The sequence below is a fragment of the Urocitellus parryii genome, chromosome 1, assembly GCF_045843805.1.
Source record: "Urocitellus parryii isolate mUroPar1 chromosome 1, mUroPar1.hap1, whole genome shotgun sequence".
Classification (NCBI taxonomy): domain Eukaryota; kingdom Metazoa; phylum Chordata; class Mammalia; order Rodentia; family Sciuridae; genus Urocitellus; species Urocitellus parryii.
This window is the reverse complement of record NC_135531.1, coordinates 138,571,768-138,592,505: the sequence shown is the minus strand read 5'-3', so window position 1 is coordinate 138,592,505 and position 20,738 is coordinate 138,571,768. Positions and strand designations below refer to the sequence as shown.

The following is a 20,738-nucleotide window of genomic DNA, read 5'->3' as shown; positions in this document are numbered from 1 at the left end:
GGTGGGAGAGAAAAGTTGGAAGATGGCATGATGTGAAATAAGGATTCTTGAATTTAGAAAATAGGAGGTGAGCTTTTAAGGCCTCTTTTTCCTGGGAAAGGTGATGATGGAGGTCTTGGTTCAGAAGATACAATATCCAGATGTGATGAGAAAAATAAATGAACATGGCAGGAAGACACAAAACATAAAGAGTTTGAGAGGGGGGAAGATGAGAGCATGGAGAAGAAAGCCATCTTCACCATTTTTGCAGCCTTTGTTCAGGCTGAAAGAAAGGGCCCCAGCTAGATATGACAGGCAAAAAGAGGGATCCAGGTTCCAAGATTATAGAGAACAATTCAGAGTGGGAATAACCAAGGGGTGAGATATCTTTTCCTTTGAAATTAAAAGGAAGAAAAGAAAATGAATATGGATACAGAGCAAATTGGTGAGAGCCAGAGAGAACTGCAGGAACCTCCTAACTGGTATCTCCCTCCCCATACACTTTTGCTTCTTCCAATCCTGTGCCCCCACTACAGACAATTTGAACTTTCATGAACACAGTTCTGATCATATTGTCTCCCTGATTTCAGGCTTTCAATGGCATCTTTTTATACCTGAATAAAGACTAAAACCTCAAAACAATATACAGAGAGCTGGCTACTCGGGTCCCTCTGAACTCTTCGGCTTCCATTCACACTTCCATCTTTCAGCTCCTTGGGTATGTCAGACCAGCCTCTCACCCCAGGACCTTTGCCTTGCCATTCCCACCAACACAATTTCAACCATCTTCTCACCTACTCTCATCCTTCACAAACTGGCTCCTCTATCACTTCTTCTGCAAGCCTTTCATAAAGCCCCACATCAGGACCACCTCCCTTGGCACATGTCTTTTTTATCATGTTATTTTTCTTCAAAACACTTATTTCAATTTGAAATTATATGCTGCATTTATTGTAATTACTCAACATAATTTTTTTTCAATTTCTTCTTCCTCTATGAATACAGACTGTTCTGTTGTACACACATTTTTTTCTGTAGTGTCTACGCCAAAATATAGCACACAGTATATGCTCAATAAATACCAATTAGATAGTTTTAAATGAATGAATGAATGAATGAATGAACAATATCTAGATTGGCTGATGGATTAGGATACTACAGAAGATTAAGTTCTTGAGAACTTTAGGTGCAGATATGGGAGAATTAGTAGGAGAGGTATTAGGAGAAGAAAGTGTTGTCCCGGTAGAAGAAATATAAGGGATTTTTTTGGAAAGGTCAAGAAACCATGAGTTCAGGCTTTGAGGTTGGTCATCCACACGATCAGTGAGGAAGATCGATCTTACCCAGGAAGATTGCTTCTATGCTTCACGAAATGTAGACATTCATTCATTAATAATACCACTTTTGAGCCTGGTCTTTTAGGAAATCTGTTTCTATGAAACCCTTTAGGAGTGTATAATTAAAATGCAATGATTTTCATTTTTGGTGTATGTCTTCTGATTGACATGATTATAAATGTATTTCATTAGATATGAATGTGAATTAGATATAAATCCCAGAAAGGATAATAAAATCACAGGGATAAAATGTGCCTAACATTTAGTTTAAGATGAATTGTCTGTGCTTTCTTGAAGTAGAAATAAGAATCCCTCAAAAGTGTTGGAGAACCCATTAGATGGCCTCTGTTCTTCAACATGACGTGGTGCAGACCCCACATGTCAACTTGTACAAGGAATAAGAGGAAAGTCACTGGAATGGAGCTGAGCCACCTTTGATAGATAAACTAAGAGTTGCCTATTCCTTCCCCATGAATACCCTTGCACTGACCACTGAATTTCTCCCACTCAACAGAGAACATTGAAACTGGAGATCAATATGCAACACCTTGCTTTGATACAAGACCGTTGGGATCAGTCTATTTATATGTTTATAACTGACTCAACCTATTCAGTTATGAGAATGTAGGGAATCAGTCAACAAGAGGAGGGTGACCCTTCCCTTCCTCTCTGCAGACTGCCACACAGGGAGCACCATCGGAACCGGTCCCCTGGCACTCTTATCCTTCACCTACTCAGGGTGGGGAGTGACACTGGCCTTGCCCAACCAGCCCTTGGCTTCTTATCTTGTTGGGATCTGCTCCTTGCAGAGTGCTAGGGCTCTGGTGTGCATTTACAACCTGCCTTGCCTGGTGGGGAGGCCAGCAGGTCCCTGGTGCTGCCATGCTGGGTGGGTCCACCTCTCCTACCTGGGCCTAGGCATAAGGAGGCCCGTGGTGGAGGCAACTGTACACCTCATCTTTCAACTTTGCCTTCACCACCCATAAAGCTGCAGTTTTCATCTCAATCTGATTCTTGTGTATATCTCTCAACTAGACTTGGATCAGACACAAGAGAATCTAAGTGAAAACTTCGATATAAAACTACCCATTTTAGCTTCTTTAGTAAAGTCTGGAAAATATGATATCTCAAGTAGAAATATCATATAAACAAACATTAGAGAGGCCCGATCAGCATCTATGTCACTTTCCAGCCACGAGAGGAAGGTCCATCTGTGTTTTCTACATTCTGAGTTTTAGACAGTGAGGTCTAATCTAGACAGGACTCGTATCCTGCTCATTTCAATATCCCCTGCACCAGGGTGACCAGCTAGGATCCCTGTTGTGTCAAAGTACAGAAGAACACGAGGGTCCCATTTCCTGGTCCCAAGAAGGCTGGGTTGACTCTTCTCATTGTTTACTAGGATTTCATTTGCCCTGAATTGTCATAAGAATGACAAAGGCCACCATGAGCAAGAGGAAAGGGTCTCCTCTATTCCAGGACACTGATTTGCTGCATTTGATATTTGGAATTAAATACTGTTAAAATACCAATCTAGTGAAAGAATCATCATTATTATGATGCATACTAAATCTAACCTTCAAGTCTCATGATGAAATGGGCTCTGTGATGAAAATAATTCTGTGTCTGAGTCTGTTATTTTCTTTATGGGAAAATTCCCAAGTGGCAGCTCATGATCCTAAAAATATCCAAATACCTAAGGCCATTTTTTAATGGGTTGATGTGAATGCACCTGTTGACATTTATGTGGACCTTCTAATGAGTTGAGCAGTAGGAAAGCAAGTCGTTCCAAATCAACAACAATCATGAATCAAAGAAAAATGAGAAAGTATAGCCTAACATGTTCAAATAGTTTTACAAGCCCAGCCATTAATAGCCTGGTAAGTTTTCCAATAAGTTCAGCTTTCTCACATAATCCAGAAAGAAAGGTGAGAGATTCTGAGCTGAAACTCAGGCAGTTAGTGCAGAATGGCACCTAGTCAGGAGAAAGTTTCTTCAGTAGATGTAGGCTCACTTAGAGTCTGCATTTCGAAAATTTCATTACCAGGGATTTCCCCCCTCGCCATCACCACTACATACAAAACACAGAAGCACATTTGTGGCATCATGGCCTAAGAGACAGATTACAAGCTTTGCAAACTGCCCTGCATTTAAACTCTTTAGAAGGAGTGGACGCTTGGAGAGTCACTTAGCTCATCCGCATTTCAATTTCCAGCAGGACACTTGGTGTGGGCCAAAGCAGAGCCTCAAAGTCTCAGAGGACAGACCAAGCACCTGCAGCAACCAGTGGAGTGGGACGTGTGAGTCCCCTTTCCCATGAGCTCAGCCTCTTCTCCCTCAGCTCTCCACCTCTCCCCCTGAGCTCACCCATTTGATCCAGCTCTCAGTCTCCTCCTTGGGCAGCCGGGACACGGTGCGGGGTAAAAAGCGCACCAGCTTCTCCTTCACCATGGAAGACGTCAGGGTGACTCCTCCACCAGGCTGGCAATCACGTCAGCGATCTGCCCCAAGCCCTCCACCACCACACAAGGGATCTTACTCTTGATGGAGGTATTGATGGCCTGGGAGAGCAGAGAGTTGTGCAGACGTCAGAAACCTGGGTCATCCAGAGCCCAGCTTGGAACTGAGGTTCTAAGGCAGGTCAGTGAACAAAACCCATCGTCCTTGCACTTATTCCTTGGGGACTTCTATTTCAAATCAGAAGCCAATGAAATACCTGTACCTGCTTTAAGAACGGTAAGGAGCCCTATGGCATCCTGTGTCAACATCAACTTCCAAAACAAAGACTCCTGTGACACCACAGGTGCTTCAAAATATCCTTACATACAAACCAAACGTTGATATAGCTTTAAGTGACAACGACTAAGATTCTGTTTATCATTACTGTTGGTATCTTATCTGATAGAAGTTACTAAAACTTATATTTTGAAGGTCTGAAAATACCTTAAAAGCAGTAGCCCAGATTTTGTGTTCTGTTCATTATATATTTCCCTTCTTGAATAATTTAGTTTGCCCTTATTATTAAAAAAAATAACCACGTACCCTACTTTTATTTTCTTTACAATAATTGCAGAGGTCAGCATAGGGGAATGAGAATTCTAATCATGTGACAGCAGAATGAAGCACAGAGATACTGTGAGACCCTTTCCTCCAAGACTAAATGCTTCTCATAGGGAAGATGTGTCCCCTAGAGGAGGGTGTGGAGCCCAGCTATCGGCTGAGCAAGCAGGCTGGGAGCCCTCTGCCTGCACTGGAGGAGGGTGCGGGGCATGTACTCCGCTGCAGAGCTGGAGACAGCCGGCGGTTGCTGTCTCCCCTCCCCGGGTCTCCTGTGCCCCTTCTGTGGGTTGTGAGCTAGCTTAGCAGACCTCTGTGCCTGATGCTATGGAAATGCCACCCTAGACCTGCAGGGGCTCTCTGATCTTCCCCTCCATCCAAAGCCAAGAAATCTTCATTCCAAATCTAAAATGTGAGCAAATCATAATACATGCAGCCACCTTTCAGTAACTCTCTCTCCACCTCTTCCTCTTTGTAGTATTCCTGCTCTTTAGTATTCACATGGTGACCAGTTCACACTGGGAAAAAAGTCCATTTTAATTATTTCCTGAGAAGTCTTTCCCTGAAGGACCTTTGTTCAACAATGGTCTCAAGAGCAGACCTCACAGTGGGTACTTGTTAAATACCTGTTGAACGAAGAAGGAGTGAAAAGACCACTGTTCTAGAAAAGCATAGAGAGAGGAGCTGGACTAGGATTCCTGTAACTCTGCCAGCAAGTTCCTGCAATGGTAGGGATGTTCTCTGGCCAAAGGAGGGGAGCAGGTGAACGACTAGAGTTTTCTTTAATCTAACCCAAGATCAGGGTACAAATTGGATGGAGAAGGGCCATATGCAAATCAACATGGAAATTACTTAATAAGAGGAGTTAAACAGGACTTTCACACAATGTCCTATTTCTAGAAAAATGATCTCTTCAAACACTGACTCAAATACAGTCAGCCTAATGCTCTCTTATAAAGTCCAACTGAAGCCTAGCTGCAGGCAAGAGGAGCTCAGCCATGTGCAGAGCCTATGTGGGGGCGGAGAAGCTGAGATTTGCTCAGGAGCTTAGTGTTATAGGTGCCCTGTCCCTTCATGGGAAGGGCCACAGGTGGTCTGGGGATATCTGACTTGGTGGCCGTGGGGGTGTGATAGCTCCTCTCCACGCAAGTCGGTTTTCCAAAACACACACTAGTTGTGATCCTTCAGTTTTCTGAGTGAGTGGCACCACCCTCTTTGGCAGGCTGACTGTCAAGGCTGATGCTAAACACACAGCCTACTCATGTCACTTCAAATCTTCCTCCCAAGTCTCCTCTGCTGAGGAACAACCTGTGTCTGTCAAGGAGACAGCATATGGTACAAGACACTTCCCTCTTGTAGTCACAGAAGAAACTAGTCAGGAGAGACTGGATAAACCCAAAAGCCCTCAAAATACAAATTTTTAGTAAGCTTGGTAACCAATCTTCTAGAAAACTAAATGAAGACTCACTTTCAAAGTCTCTCTTCCACCTCCTTGGGCAAAACACACAATGGGGATCTTGCCACCATAGTTGGAATGTGCAAAACATAAAAAGTAAACTTTATTTTGGACTCAGTAGAAATGCTCCCTTACCTGAAGAGCAGGTGCACCAGGTGCACTCAGAGCTTCTTCCCTGTGAGCCCAGGGAAGGATGTGGGCAATAGATGCTCAGCCCGTGGACTTGACCTTGGCACTACTTGTTGACCACAATGGGTGAATTTAGGTGTACAAAACTAGGAATAGTATGACTTGGAGCCATTTTGCAATCTGTTACTAATATTTAAAATGCTAAAATCTGTACTTGTTTGCTTTGGTTGATATAATTAGAGTAGGTTCAAGTTTATCTTACAATAATGATTCTCATTTGCCCAGTGGGGTGTTCTCTCAATAGAGTTTAATGTACATGTAAATATATCCCATTATGAAAGGAAAACGAGTGGGAACATCTCCAAGATGTCCCTGTGGTAGGGTCTGTCACTAAGTCACCAGTAATCTGGTTCCATGGCAGGACACATCTCAACACCTTGTCCTCAAGAAGAGAAGGTGGATGTCACTTATGACATCAGATAAAAACTTTCCCTGAATTGTCCCCTCAAGACTGATGTTTAAGTGGTTGCATTCACAGAAAGAGCCAAGATTCAAACCATCCAACTGTTAAATAAGTGGGTCAGTTTTTTATCATTTCTATCCTAACTAAAGGCATTGCTTTTAAAACTGTATTTGCCATCATGGGTTTTATTTGTTCTTAAGTGCTGTCCAGTGGAAAAAAAAGATGGCAGACATTCTATATTGACAAAGAAGAGTGGAGGAGACAGCACTAGTCATGCCTTCAGCATGTCAAAGGGCATAATTCACAGGGGCCAGGGCAGAGCCTCCCCTTGTGAGACCTCATGGTCTTCATAGGCCCCAGGAGGGCTCTTCAGGTTCACTCCACAGCTGGCAGACACGATTGTTGGTGCCGCCCTATTACCATGGACATTGAGACTCACACTTCCTGAGCACTGACCTGGACTCGTGCTCTCAGAGATGTACTTCTCCAGCTGATTCCAGAGCTTGGCTTCAACCGTGGGGTGTCCATGACATCCATTGTCCACAAGCAGCAGGTGGGTGTGATTGTTGTCCAGGATATACAGAGGGTCCCTCGTGAAGTCATCCATGATGTACTGAGCTGAAAAACACCCCTGGGAAGTGCAGGGGACTTGTCTCTGAGATTTTATTCATTGACCGAGACGCATGATGACATCTTATGGTCACAGTAAAGCTAATCTCTTGGCTCAACTACACTGATGCCTCCTCCCAGATCCCTAGGTTCAGAAGAGTCGTGGGTATCTGGTGGTGCAGGCTTCCTTATAAATAGAGGAAAATAAAGGCTCCAAATGGCTGGGCCAACTTACCCACTGTCACATATATGACCAGTGGCACCATAAAGATCAGATTCCCAATCCAGTTCTTCGTCCGTTGCCCCGGGCTCCTTTGTATAAATTCACTAGAGTGAATAGCATTCAAAAATTACATACCCATGTGTGTGTGACTGTGTAAGCATGTGCACATGCACACGTGCACACGTGTCTACGTGTCTGGATACACAAGCAGAGGCAGACACTGTTAAGCGCACATACCTGTCTGTCTGGAATCTACCATATACCGGTACCTGTGCCAGGGTCAAGGGATTAGGAAATGGATAAAAGTCTTTGCATTTGAGAAGCACTCAGTAACAAGACCCTTAAAAGGTAACTAAATAGATACTTTGTCCCAATAGTACCAGAGGAAAAAACAGGAGAAGAATCCTTGCCAAGAGCATTCCTGACTCTCTAGTCCACTCAAGTTGTCAGGGCTGTAGTAAAAGGTGTTACGACCTTGACTCCAAGAATGGACTGTGAGTTGGAAACCCAATGTGGAAAGCAAAGCTATTGATTCTACTAATGATGTGTATGAAATCAGAACAAAATTAGTGGGTCAGTTTTTTATCATTTCTATCCTAGCTAAAACAGAAAGAAAGTAAAATTCCAATGGCATAATCTCTTCTCTAAGTGACCCTTGTCCAGTTAGAAACTCCAAGCAGGAAACTCCTGACCGTGACAGGTGAGATGATATTTTCAAAACGGGCACATCCATGAGTTTGAACAGGAGCCCCACAAACTTTCATGGAACAAATAATTCCCATTTCCTTTACGCTCTTCCAGAATACACCCTGATTCCAAAACCATGACTGGAAAAGAATCAGAAAAAAAAGCCAAAGACCTTATACATACATTTCTCTGATGTATAAGGATACAAACAACCCCCCCCCCAAAAAAATCACTGGCTAATTAAAGGCAGTCAGCCTCTTCAATTATGAGTCCATAACACATAAACACAAAAGATCTTCCAAACTCAGCTCTCATTCTTGATTTAAGAAATTATAAACTAGAAATAAAAGATGATTCTTATGACTGTGTTAAGTAGGTGCATATTGAACCTTAGCCAAATCATGTCGATCAGTAAAATACTAGAACCCTTGCCCCTCGTTATGAGACCAGCATGCTGGATGCCTCTTGTGGTCCCTGATTTCATAACTACCACTACTCTGAAAATTCTAGCCAATGCAAGATGATAAGCAAAAGACATAGGGTAAAATTAAATGAAAGAGTTGTTTTGATTTTTAAGTTACTTACAATAATGTGGTGGTAAACATAGAACAGTCAGAGAATCTGCTGAAAAATTATTAGAAGTAGGAAGAGTCCAGTAAGTCTCTGATTCAAAACAACAATAAGCAAATCAATACTTTCATATGTACCTGCAAAAATTACTTCAAAAATTACACTAAATAACCATAAAAATATAAAATCCCTAGAAATAACATAGAACCTGACAAAGAAATCTGCAGAAGTATTTTCCAAGACTCAGACTTGCAAAAGCTTAAAGACATATATTACTGGAATAAGAAGGGGTATTATAATAATTTCAACTTTTCCAGTATCAATTTAAGGTTTAACATGATCACACTCAGCGAGTGCATTATTATTCTTGTTTTGTCCTATGACTGTATCTGACAAAGTTCTTCCCAAACTTATGTGGAAAAAAGCATGGTAATGAATAGGAAAGAAAAATTTGCAGAACAAGAATAATCAGGAGATTCCTGTGCATATTTTTCATGCATACACACACAGTGTCTCAATGATTTTTAAAGTGCAGCACTGCCTCAGGAAAAGCAGATGCTGGGGATGAGGGGGCGAGTACTGAAAGAGATCCTGTTTGTGAGGCGTGGCATTGTTTAGGTCAGCTAGACGTCGGGTGATGGGTTCTGTCATGGAGCCTTGAGTAGAAACCAGAGGATGAGTGGCCACCAAGCTATTACAACCAGGTGGTCCAAGGACACCAAAGACCAATTACTGCAACCCAGGAGAAGAGGAAAGAAACCAGGAAACCAGCCCCCGGATCCTCCGACGTGCTGTGAATCCACATGACATCACCAAAGAGTGTCATTAACAGAGCTAGCACCTCACGGCTCTAAGAGCAACACATTTATCATAGAAATGAAATAAAGGAAGAAAGAGGGAAATTATAATTATGCTTAATTCCATGACCCAGTGATAGACACATCAATAGCTTAGTATGTTCAGTTCTTTCTAGATATAACACATATTTATAACAGGAATTATTCTAGGTAACCAATGTATATTTATGTTTTATATGTATAATTATATTTCATACTAAAAAATTATACTTCCTATACTATCAGAATACCTTTGGAAATAATATATTTTAATAGTTCCATGATTTTTCCCTCATATTTGCAAAGTACCCACCTAAAGATTTCCCCATCTAATAATAAATGTTATCAGATAATAAAAATATAATAATAGAAATTGAGAAATAAGAATTGCTTGATATTTAGGTTTATGCCAACCCTTGCCTTATAAGAAATGTTTCAGTGAACATCTTTGCCCAAGTATTATATTCTCTAGTGATACATTCACAAGTCTGATTGCTGGACCTATTATATGAAGAGTTTATGCTCTAGATACAGATAGCACAGGTTTGCCCTTTATCCAAAATTTTATGAAGATCCCATGCTTCTGTATGTAATGGAAGGCTCTAAACATTTTCTAAATTAGCAATGGCTAGACTATCGTCATCATTCACTGGCTTAAACCACCCAACTCAGCGTGATATCAGAGGTAAATTTTCCTTGCCCTTTACCTATCACTCAGGGATAATTCCTCTACTTGTATTTTCTCATCCTTCTTAAATCAACTTTGGAAAACTATAGTTTTATAGAAAAAAATATCAATTTTCATGAGATTTTTCAGATTTATTGATATACAACTAGATGTGGCATTCTCAGAATTTTTCTCAATATTAAATATTATGTCTAATTTCTCAGCTCCATTTATTCCTTAAATTATATTCTGGAAAGTAAATTATTGACGCAGTATTTATTTTCCAGATGGCTGCTTGTTTGTCTATTCATTTCTGAGTGATGGACATTTCCATTAAATCCTTACACATCATCTCATGTTTTACTTGTAGACTGAGAAGAACCCCCGACATGGCCTCCAAGGAGAAGGGCCCCCTACACGGCCTCCAGGGAAACCCTGAAGTCTTTTCATTCTAGTGCAAGGGTAAAACCACAAACTTCAGAGATGTTTTGCGATGTTGCAAATTAACATCTGTACTGTATCCACCATGGGGATAATTACCCACTCTAAGGTGGCTCCTTGCGCATGGCAAGTGATGCTGATAGAAGATGGCACTCAGTCCCACCCAGCCTGCTGCCACCTTCAAACCCTGATCCAGGGTCCCTCACCCCTGAGGGTGCCATTTACTTGTAAGGCCATTTTGCCATTGCTTATTGAGCATCTAGTGATAATAGAAACCACCATTCACTGAGACATTTAGATAAATTTACCCTGTGACCATGCAGGCTGTGATTTGAACAAGTCACAGAGGGACCTGGCTCAAGACTGTGTCCTGGGAAAGGAGCGACACCCAGACTCCTCTCCACCCTCCTCCACTCTACCACGCTGCCTCGTGGGACGCTTGGCGCACCACTCTCCTTGGCGCACCACAGTGATCCTGAAACTCCCTCATATTTACTGTGTGAACTTACAGAGCCCTAGGTGGAAGAAGATGGAGAATAAACGAAGGTTTCTAAACATTCTAAACAGCTTCTGGGCAGGGACCACCCATTGCTTAAGGTCCTCAACTCACCAGAAATATTGTCTGCAAAATTCCACACTTGATAAAGACCCCATGCGGCCACCTTGTATTTTGAACCTGAAAGGTGCCTTGATTCCTCCCGGATACATTCACAGGAAACATTAGCCAGGTGGGTCTCACAGCCTTCTCACTGCCAAACTAAGTAGGGAGCACAGTAATTGGCCTGCATGCCTGTGGGTGTAGTCGAGCAATGAAGGTATGACACCAGCATTTGCAGTATTTTGGGGTGGATTCAGGTCCTGGTTATGAAGAATGAAGGAGCCAACCCTAACATGAGGTTGCTGGGAATGAACTGTAACCAATAAAGCACATGTACCGTCAGGCGGTTCTGGGAGTTCCTGAAACATGCCATGCTTGTGCGCAATCCAGAGACCCACAGGCCATCCATGTAAGGCAGGCCTCTGAAGGCTGCCCTGGGCACCCCAGAGCCCTGGTATCCAGGCCACAGCCCCATGTCCTTAGCTCTCTCCCACATCACCTCCCCATCCCACCAGTACCTCTGTATCACAGTTGCGGATGAGGGTGTCCCGGTTGGAGACCATGCCCCACGCTGCTATGCCAATGGCCACAATGTTCTCTTCCGAATTCCTGCTGATGGTGTTGTCTCTCACCACCTCACCGATATACTTCATCAGGCTGTAATGGGTGTCGCCCGTGAGAATCCAAGCACCTGTCAACAAGGAGAAAGCAACTGTTCTGCTGGTAGCAGGGGAGGTTTCCAGGCTGTGCTCCCAGCCCTGGCGAGCACCAGGATGCAGCCCTGGCAGTCAGGCCATGGGATGGGTGAGGGACGTCCCCCAGGCTCCTGAGAAGCATTCCTCAGGAAACAGATTCAGGTCCCACTCTAAATCTGTGTCATCAGCCTCTCTGGGGCGTAGGGTCAGCAAGTCTGCATCTGCAATCAGTGTCCAGGGGAATCTTTACCAGCAGTAAAAGCCTGGCCTGAGCCTTCCATTGAGCTAGGTGGTTCTGCCAAGGATAGCAGTTTTACTCTGCTTGCAGAACCTGCAGGTCAGATTGGAGTGGGATCTTCCAGGAATGGCCCTGGTGTCTGCAATTTTGCTTTGCTTTATAATTATGTAATAATTATAATTTTGCACATGGGTCAGGTCCTTATTTGATAATCACAATGGCAAGGGATTTGCAAAAGGATGCATGTGTGTGTGTTCAAAACTGAAGTACCTAAAACAAAATATTATTTAGCATAATGGAAATGACACTGGTCTAATCTGCGGCTTGAACAGGAATCCACCGAGAGTAGTGACCGGCCTCTGGGGGTTAGCCCTAGCAATGGAAGCCCCAGGAGTTGCAAGGCAGCCTCTCCTCTGGCTGTTAGAAGGTATTTTGTTTACCATTTGCCTCCAGGATCTAATCAGCAAAGAGGGACAAGCTCAGTCCCTTCCCCTTCGGAGTCCTTTCGATATTTTAATATAACTTTGCTGTGGCCCTTACAAGTCTTCTACCCACTTCCTTCAGCTAATTCTCATAGGGCTGACGTTCCCCCTAAATGACCAACATGGAGGACCAGGAGACTATTGGCTACCTCACTAACCTAAAGACTTTGGCCACCTCACTAACCTAAAGAGAAACGGGCCCTCATCCTTGACAGGGATTTTTTTCTGTTTTCTTCTGCTACATTCTCAGCACCTAAAATGATTCTGGCACAGAGTTGGCACTTAATAAATGTTTGTTGAATGAATGAATGTTGTGTGCGTGTGTGTGTATTTTCAGGATTTAGTAGCAAGGAAGCTAAACTGCTTAATTCCTTAACAAAGTGTCTGACACAGTGACCACTCAAATTGGTGAAGAAATTGAGAAGAATAAATGGGGGGATCACAATTTCTTTTCTACATTACAGAAAAATTCACATCTAAATAAGACTCCTTAGTTCTGTCGGTCAAATTATCTTCCTAAAAGAAAATGCAAAATGTTGAACTCAGAGAAACTGAGCCTGCTTATAAGAAAACACTGTCCAAGCCTGAACTGAAGGTCAATCCCCTGAGCTGTTGGCACTTACTCTGCAAAATGCAATGGAGGTCAGAGAAGGGCTGAGGACCTGTGCAAGACGTAGGAAAACTGAAAAGACATTGGTTGAAAGCTCCATGGATCTGGAGTGCAGATGGACGAAAGGCAACTTTTGCTCTAAAGGACACTGTAGGAGTGTGAGGGATGGCTGTTATCCGATAAGAGTACCAGTCAGTGTTGACTGTCCAGGGCTTGAAGGCCACACCGGGGTGAGGGAGGTGCCTGCTCTTGAGAGAGGCATGCTGAAGAACTGGGGGCTAAGGCCACCAGCCTGCAACTTACTTCAGATCGTGCCCCCCAAAAAAACATAACATGTAGATATTTGTGAAATAAGAACAGACACGTGGGGAAATGTTAACAACTGGGGGGTCTAGGAGAAGCTTGTGAGGATGTTCATCGGATCATTTTTGCAGATTCTCTGTAGATTTGAAAATTTTCAAAATAAGGCTAAAAAGAAGGACAATAATATTAAGTTGAATATTTCAAGTAACAAAGTTACCATGGTTTTATCTCAAATGCTTACATGGTACTTAGAATTTGCACTCTCTCTTCTTCCAAAAGTGTATCATTGATCTCAAAAATTAAAGGACAATCAAATTTTCTTTTGGGTGCACCAGAATATTCTGGGTAAAAAATTATATGTGTAAATAATAAAATGAAACCTTTAGATTTAAATAAAATAAAATCATCCTGAGGAAGCCCCTTAAGAGGGATAGAAAGGGTTACCTGGTGAAGCCCCTGTCTGTCCATTTGAGAATGCTGTTAGTACTAAAGGCCCAGGTCCGCATCAGGGTGTCAGGGCTCAGTAGTAGGGCCTACGCTGAGGGAGGCAAAAGTACCCAGGCAAGGGGCAGGGCTATACTTTCCCAATGGTCAAATCTCTGGTGGCCAGGGGCTCAAGTAAGGAGCCGGGCCCAGTAATGGAGAGCCAAATGATAGCACGTGGGCCTGGGTGAATGAAAAGAAACATGGATAGGGAAGGGTGGGAGGGGAGAAAGTGAGTGGCTGGCACAGGGGGAGGAGGGCTCAAGACCCAGGTCCACTGCAGTGTGTCAGGTTTGGGGAGCAGGGCCCAGGCTAAGGGAGCCCAAATGGCCCAGGCAAGGGGCAGGGCTACGGTTTTTCAAAGGGAGCCCCCAGGGCCAAGAGGCCAGGTTAAGTCACCTGGCACTGGTGAGCATCCTAGGACGGGGATCAGGAAAGAGTGGGTTGCAGAGACAGAAGGGACAGGAGGGCTGAAGCAGGACACAGCCTAAACGCCCTCAGGATGGGTGTGGGTGGTGTGGGGGCCAGGACCCCAGCAAGTAGGGACCTAGATGAAGGCCCAGGCCAGGGCAGAGTAGGGAACACCAGCCCGGGAAGGCTGGGCTGTAGTACAGGGAAGCCAAGGGGAGCAGAGAAGCGTCCCCAGCGAGGGTCCATCATACAATGCCCAGAAAAGCACTGAGCAAGAATGGCCACCAGAGGCTCAAGTGAGGAGCCAGGCCTGGCAATGGAATGCTAAGGGCCAAGGCTGGCATAAGGGGTACAGGACATGGACCTGGCTGGGGAGGGAAGGCTGGGATCCAGTCAGTGGGAGCCAGGTTCATGTGCCAGAGCCCCTGCCAGGTGTCATGGTTCCAGGTGTAGGACCAAGGGCCCAGGGAGACCAAGGGGCCCACATGAGGGTAGGGCTTTTTTTCCCACAAGACGCCCTGGCACAGATGAGATTCAAGGTCCAGGGACCAGGCCAAGTGGGTCTGGCAAGGGACAAATCCAGGAGGACAGCAAACACAAGGCATGGCACAGGGTCATGGTTGGTGCAGAGATGGGCAAAAACCAGGACCCAAGCAAGGATTCCATGTAAGGGACCCACCCTCCCAAAAGAGGATTAGGAACCCAAGGAGCAGGAGGCCCGCTCTGCAGGGGAAAGCACTAGGGGATGGAGAGGAAGGAGACAGAGGGCAGCGCAAAGGGCAAGGAGGGGAGCTCACTAGGGGCCCCAAGCCAGGAGCCCCCAAGTCTGTCTTCACAACAAGAGACAGGAAGCCAGGTGACATAAGGAATGCAATCAGAGGCTCAAGTGAGCTGCCTGGTCCTGGAATTGAAGTGCAAAATGTCAGGGTTAGGCTGGGATGGGGTAGGGGCAGCATACAAGGCCAGAGAGCATGGGATTGAAGTGATTGGATCAGGCAATGCAAAGTCGGCACTAGGCCTTGAGGGGGCAGAGGCCAGCCAATTCCACTCCTCTGCCCCAGATGTGTATATTCTCAGAGAGGGACCAGGATCAAAGGAGTGCCAAAGGAGGGCACTGTGAGAGGATACCTTGTGTCCAGAATTGGGGTGGTTGGTGGGGAGCCAGGACCCATTCATGGAGCCTAGCCTAGGGAGAAGCAGTGGGAAGGGAGAGTCTGGGCAATGCCGGTGTAGCACAGTATTGTTGTAGGGTCAAATGAGGCAAGGCACCAAACATAGCAGGAAACAGTTTTATTTGGCTGCAGCCAGGTTCATAGGGCACAGATTTTGCTATAATCAATCAATCCCCTGAACCCCGATTTCAGGCAGTTTCAGAGTTTTATACCCAGCATGTAATAGGAGGTTTCAGACATTCACAGTCTGAAAAATTTCACATAAAAGCAGATTTTTCTTTCGCTGTTTTAAGCAAGTTAACTCTTCAAGAACAACTCCTGAGATGGGGAGAGATTCTTTTCCCCATTTTTCCTCTCCCTGCCAGTTGTTACCATGGAGCCCAGTTGGTAACATATCTTAAAAATGTAGACATCTCTGTGAAGCCCAGCTCAAGGCCAGTGGCCTTGATTGCACATTTGAACAATCTACTATACTGGTTATGTTTGTAAAAAACTAGTAAGGGATGCCCAGCACCTGGAGTGCTGCTATCTTCTCGGCCAGTGGCCAAGTAAAACATGGCAATAGGAAAATAGGAAGTTAATCAACATTGAACTATTTTTCAGAGACTCTTTTGCTGACAGTCCTACAAACAGCCATGGTGAAGAATTCTGGAAAAACCCAGTTAAGGCTTTTCTTTGGAGGAAGGGGTGACATATCAATACAAGGAGAACAGAGGGGATGCACAAGAGGGGGCTCGATAAAGCGGCTTTAAATCAAGGGAAAGGGACAGGGTCATGGAGAAGGGTGCCTTAAGCAAGGAGCCAGGCCCAGGAATGGAGATCCAAGTGTGTTGTCCCAGGCAGGGGTCCCATGCAAACAGGGCCAGAGAGGGGAGGGAGGGGAGAAAGGCACACGGGTAGCACAGGGAGAGAAGAGCTCAAGGCCCAGGTCTGATGGATTTCAGGGTTGGGGAGCAGGGCCCGGGTGAGGGAGGGCAAAGGGTCCAGAAAAAGTGGAAGGGCTACATTTTCCATAAGAGAGCCCGTAGGGCCAAAGGACAGAACTAGTCCCCTGGCCCTGGTGAGCATCCTAGTAAAGGGATCAGGAAAAGGGGTACCACAGGGACAATGACAACAGGAGGTCCCTAGGAGGGCACAGCAGGAAGTGATAGAGGACATCTGTTGATGGGGTGTGGTCCAGTACCCCAGAAGGATACCAGGCAGTGACCTAGAGGAGGGCCCCGTCCTAAAAGAGAAGGGAAGGGCAGGGCTGGGCAGGAAATCAGTACTAGGGTTCTGCCATGCAGGGAAGCCAAGGGGAGAAGGGAAGGAGCCCAAATGACAGGCCCCTAGTACATGCCCAAGGAAACACAGAGCAAGAAGAGCCACCAGAGGAAATCGAGAGACAAGGGCCAGGGCTAGGGCCGGGGGATCAGGACAGTGAACATGGCACAGGAGGGAAGGCAGGGCATAAGGCAGTGGGGAGGCAGGCTCCAGGCCTAGGGCCATTGCCAGGACTCAGGTTTCATGAGTAGGACCAAGGGCTCAGGGAGAACAAGAGGCCTGGCCAAGGGACAGGGCTCTCTTTCCCATGAGGTGCCCTGCCCAGACAGGGGCCTAGCAAGGGATAAGGGCCATAAGGAGGAGGATGGGAGGGCAGGGTGGGGTGTTGCAGTGGGTGTGGAGAGGGGCAAGAGCCAGGAATAAAGCTAGGATCCTCGGCGAGGGACGGATCCCACCAACAGAGCAATAGTGACCCAAGCAGCAGGAGGCCAGCACTTCAGGGATAAGCATGAATGGAAGGAGAGGAAGGGTTGGTGCTAGGATGTAGAAACAGAGGGCAGAGCAAAGGGGCACCCAGTGGAATGCACTTAACGGCACAAGCAAGGGACCCCAGGTAATCCCAAACGCAAAGTGACAACTTGTGATACCATGCATCACGAGGAACAGGGTCCAGGGCTCAGGAGAGTAGCCAGGTCCGGAAACTGGAAGGTGAAATGTCAGGGTTATAAAGGGATGGGTTGGGGTGGGGCATCATGCAAGGCTAAATGGTAGTGGAGCTAAGGGAGATGATCGCGCAGAGCAATGTCAGTGGATGGCCCAAGTCCACTGCCAGGTGTCAAGGTTTGGAAGACGAAGGGGGCCCAGCGAGGGGCAGGGCTGGTTTTCCCATAGGGAGCCTTCAGGGCCCAGAGGCCAGCCAGTTCCACTCTCCTGCCCCAGGTGTGCAGAACCTCACAGAGAGACCAGGACCAAAGGAGGGCCAAACAAGAGCACTTTGAGGGGATACCTTGCATCCGGAATTGGGGGTGGGGTTGGTGGGGAGCCAGGATCCCTTCAAAGATCCCAGGCTAGGGAGAAACAGAAGGATAGGAGGGTCCAAGAAGTGTCAGTATCCCACAGTACAAGGGGAACAGAGGGGATGCCCAGGAGGGGGCCAGAAATATGGGCCTGAAATCACGGGACAGGGACAGGATCCTCAAGAAGGGCACCCAGGGATTCAAGTAAGAGACAAGGTCTAGAAATGGAGAGCCAAGTGGCAGGACCTAGGATGGTGTCTCATGAAAACAGACAGAGCTGGGGAGGGGAGGAAGGATAGAAATGGGATTGGGTGGTGCAGGGAGAAGAGGGCTCAAAGACCAGGTCCACTGCTAGGTGTCAGGATTGGGGAGTAGGGCTCAGGCTGATGGAAGCCAAAGAGCCCAGGAAAGGAGAAGGGCCACATTTTCCCAAAGGAAGCTCGAAGGGCCAAAAGGTCAATCAAGTCCCCGGCCCTGGTGTGCATCCTAGTAAAGGGATCAGGAAAAGGGCCACAGCAGGGACAAGGACAACAGGAGGTTCAATGAAGGGCACAGCAGAATAGGCCAGAGGAAGTGTGTTGTTGGTTGGGGGCCAGGACCCCAGCAAGGAGACCAGGCTAGGGTCCTAGATGTGGTCCTATGCCAAGTCAGAGCAGGGAAGGGTAGGACCGGGCAGGCAGCCAGCACTAGTGTTCTGCAAGGAAGGGAAGCCAAGGGCAGCAGAAAATTTGCCCAAGCGAGGGGCACAAAGTTAAAGTCCAGGGACGAGACGATAGGAGCAAGAAGGGGCACAGGAACCTCCAGGGAGGAGCCAGGCCAGAGAATTCACAGTGGAGAGCCAACGCTGTGGCAGAGAACTCAGGACAGTATACAGGGCCTGGGAGTGAAGGCAAGGAATCTGAGAAGCGACAGGCAGGCTTGAGGCCCAGAGCCACTGCCAGGTGTCCAAGTTCCTTGTTTAGGACGAAGGTTCAAAGGAGAGCAAGGGGCCCAGATGAGGGGCAAGGATCTGTTCCCATAAGGGGCCCTGGCCCAGATGAGAATCCAGGGCCATTGAACAGGCAAAGGGGGCCTGGCAAGGGACGGGCCCAGGAAGAGAGCAACATGAGGACACAGCACAGGGTTGCGGTGGGTGCAGAGAGGGCCCATAGCCAGGACCCAAGCAAGGAGCCCAGGCAAGGGTCTCATCCAACCGAACAAAAACGAGGGACCCAAAGAGCAGGAGGCTTCTGGGTGTGCCCAGTTAAAACATAAAGGGATGGGAAGAAAGGGGTGACACGAGAAGGTGGAGTCAGCTGAAAGCACAGGGCAAACCAGAAGAAGCACACTTGTGGGCGAAAAATGGAATGACACCAGGCAAAGCCACAGGATGCCACGGGACTCAGGCATGCAGTCAGGGCTTCAGTTGGTGGTTCAGGGTCAGGGAGGCTAGGTTGGGTTTATAGCAGCATTGGAATGTCAGAGGGCAGGTGAGGGAAGGGAGGGGATGGTGCAGGGCATGGCTGGTGCAAAGCACACTTCGCCTTCCAGGTTTCAGGTTTCTGGCAGCGAGGGAAATCAGGCAAGGGGCAGGGCTGTTTTTCCATAGGGAGATTTCAGGATGTAGAGGCCAGTAGTCTGCCCTATGTGAGTAGATCCTCTGAGAGGGACCAGCAGAAAAGGAGGGCCAAAGGAGGGGACTGTGAGCAAATGCCTTTCATCCAGACGTCGGGGGGAGTTGGTGGACAGCAAGGACCCAATCAAGGAGCCCAGTCTAGGCAGAAACAGTGGAGGGAACGATCCAGGCAGTGCCAGGATACCACAGCAGAAGGAAAAGAGAGGGGAGGCATATCAGGGCTCCGAGTAAGGGGCCTGAACTCAAGGCCCAGGACCCCGAGTAAGGGTCCTCGAGAAGGGTGGCCAGGGGCTCAAGCAAAGAGCCAGGCCTAGGAACAGAGAGCCAAGTGCAAGGGCCAGGGCCAGAGGTTCATGAAAACAGACAGGGCTGGTGAGGGGAGGGAGGCAAGGGAAGGAGCTGGTGGCGCAAAGGAGGGAGGTTCAAGCCCAGGCCCACTGCAAGATGTCAGCATCCGGGAACAGGGCCTGGGCTGAGGGAGGCCAAATGGCTATGCAAGTGGAAGGCAAATGGCTATGCAAATGAAGCCCACAGGAAAAGGGGCCTGGCAATGACAGGGAGGAGAGAAGGGCCAAAGGAGGGTACAGCCTAAATAGCCAGAGGACTGGTGTGGGTGGATTGTGGGCCAGAATACAAGAAAGGATCCCAGGTTAGGGACCTAGAGGAGGGCCCAGGTCAGGGGAGAGCAGGGAAGGGCGGGGAAGGTAAGGTGGGGATTCACTAGGGTACTGCAGTACAGGGAATCCAAGGGGAGCAGGAAAGCAGCCCTAGAAAGCGGCCCACACACCAAGCCCAGGGAACAACTGAACAAGAAGGGCCACCAGAGACTTAAGTGAGGAGCCAGGGCAGGGAATGAAGAGCCAAGGGCTGGGGCAGGGGTCTCAAGTAAGTAGAAAATGGTGGGGAGAGAAGGCAGGCGATACATCAGGGTGGAGGCAGGCTCCAAGCACAGGGCCACTGCCAGGTTTCAGGGTTCTGGGGGCAGGACCAAGGGCCCAGGGGAGCAAAGGCCCCAGGCCAGGGACAGGGCTCTGTTTCCTATAAGGCACACTGGTACAGATGAGAATCCAGGGCCAGGGACTGGGCAAATTTGGCTGGCAAGGGAAGAGGGCCTGGAGGAAGGTGAGGGGGGTGGGCTCAACATGAGGTCACAGTGGGTGTGGAGAGGGGCGAGAGCCAGGAACCAAGTAAGCAGTTCAGTCAATTTACCAACCTGACCCAAGATGATGAGAGACCCAAGAAGCAAGTGACCGCACAAGGGGAAAGCAGGGAAGGGGAAGAAGGGGCAATGCGAGGATGAGGAGACAGCTGATGAGTGGGCAGCACAAGGGGCACCAAGGGGAGTGAGGCAGGTGGCCGACACCACACAAGGAGATGCCACATAAAGCCACGTGACAC

The 20,738-nt window shown here is 47.2% G+C and overlaps 1 protein-coding gene across 1 annotated transcript in view; it reads right to left on the bottom strand.

The window, feature by feature from the left end:
* The window catches only part of LOC144255270 (transient receptor potential cation channel subfamily M member 8-like), a 33,581-nt gene extending 21,553 nt beyond the window's left edge, over nt 1-12,028 (bottom strand). Inside the window, 6 exon segments of the mRNA XM_077799533.1 lie at nt 3,684-3,784; nt 3,787-3,877; nt 5,842-5,909; nt 6,878-7,052; nt 11,571-11,743; nt 11,998-12,028. Of these exon segments, the coding sequence (XP_077655659.1) occupies nt 3,684-3,784; nt 3,787-3,877; nt 5,842-5,909; nt 6,878-7,052; nt 11,571-11,743; nt 11,998-12,028 (639 nt within the window).
* Between the last annotated feature and the right edge of the window lie 8,710 nt (nt 12,029-20,738).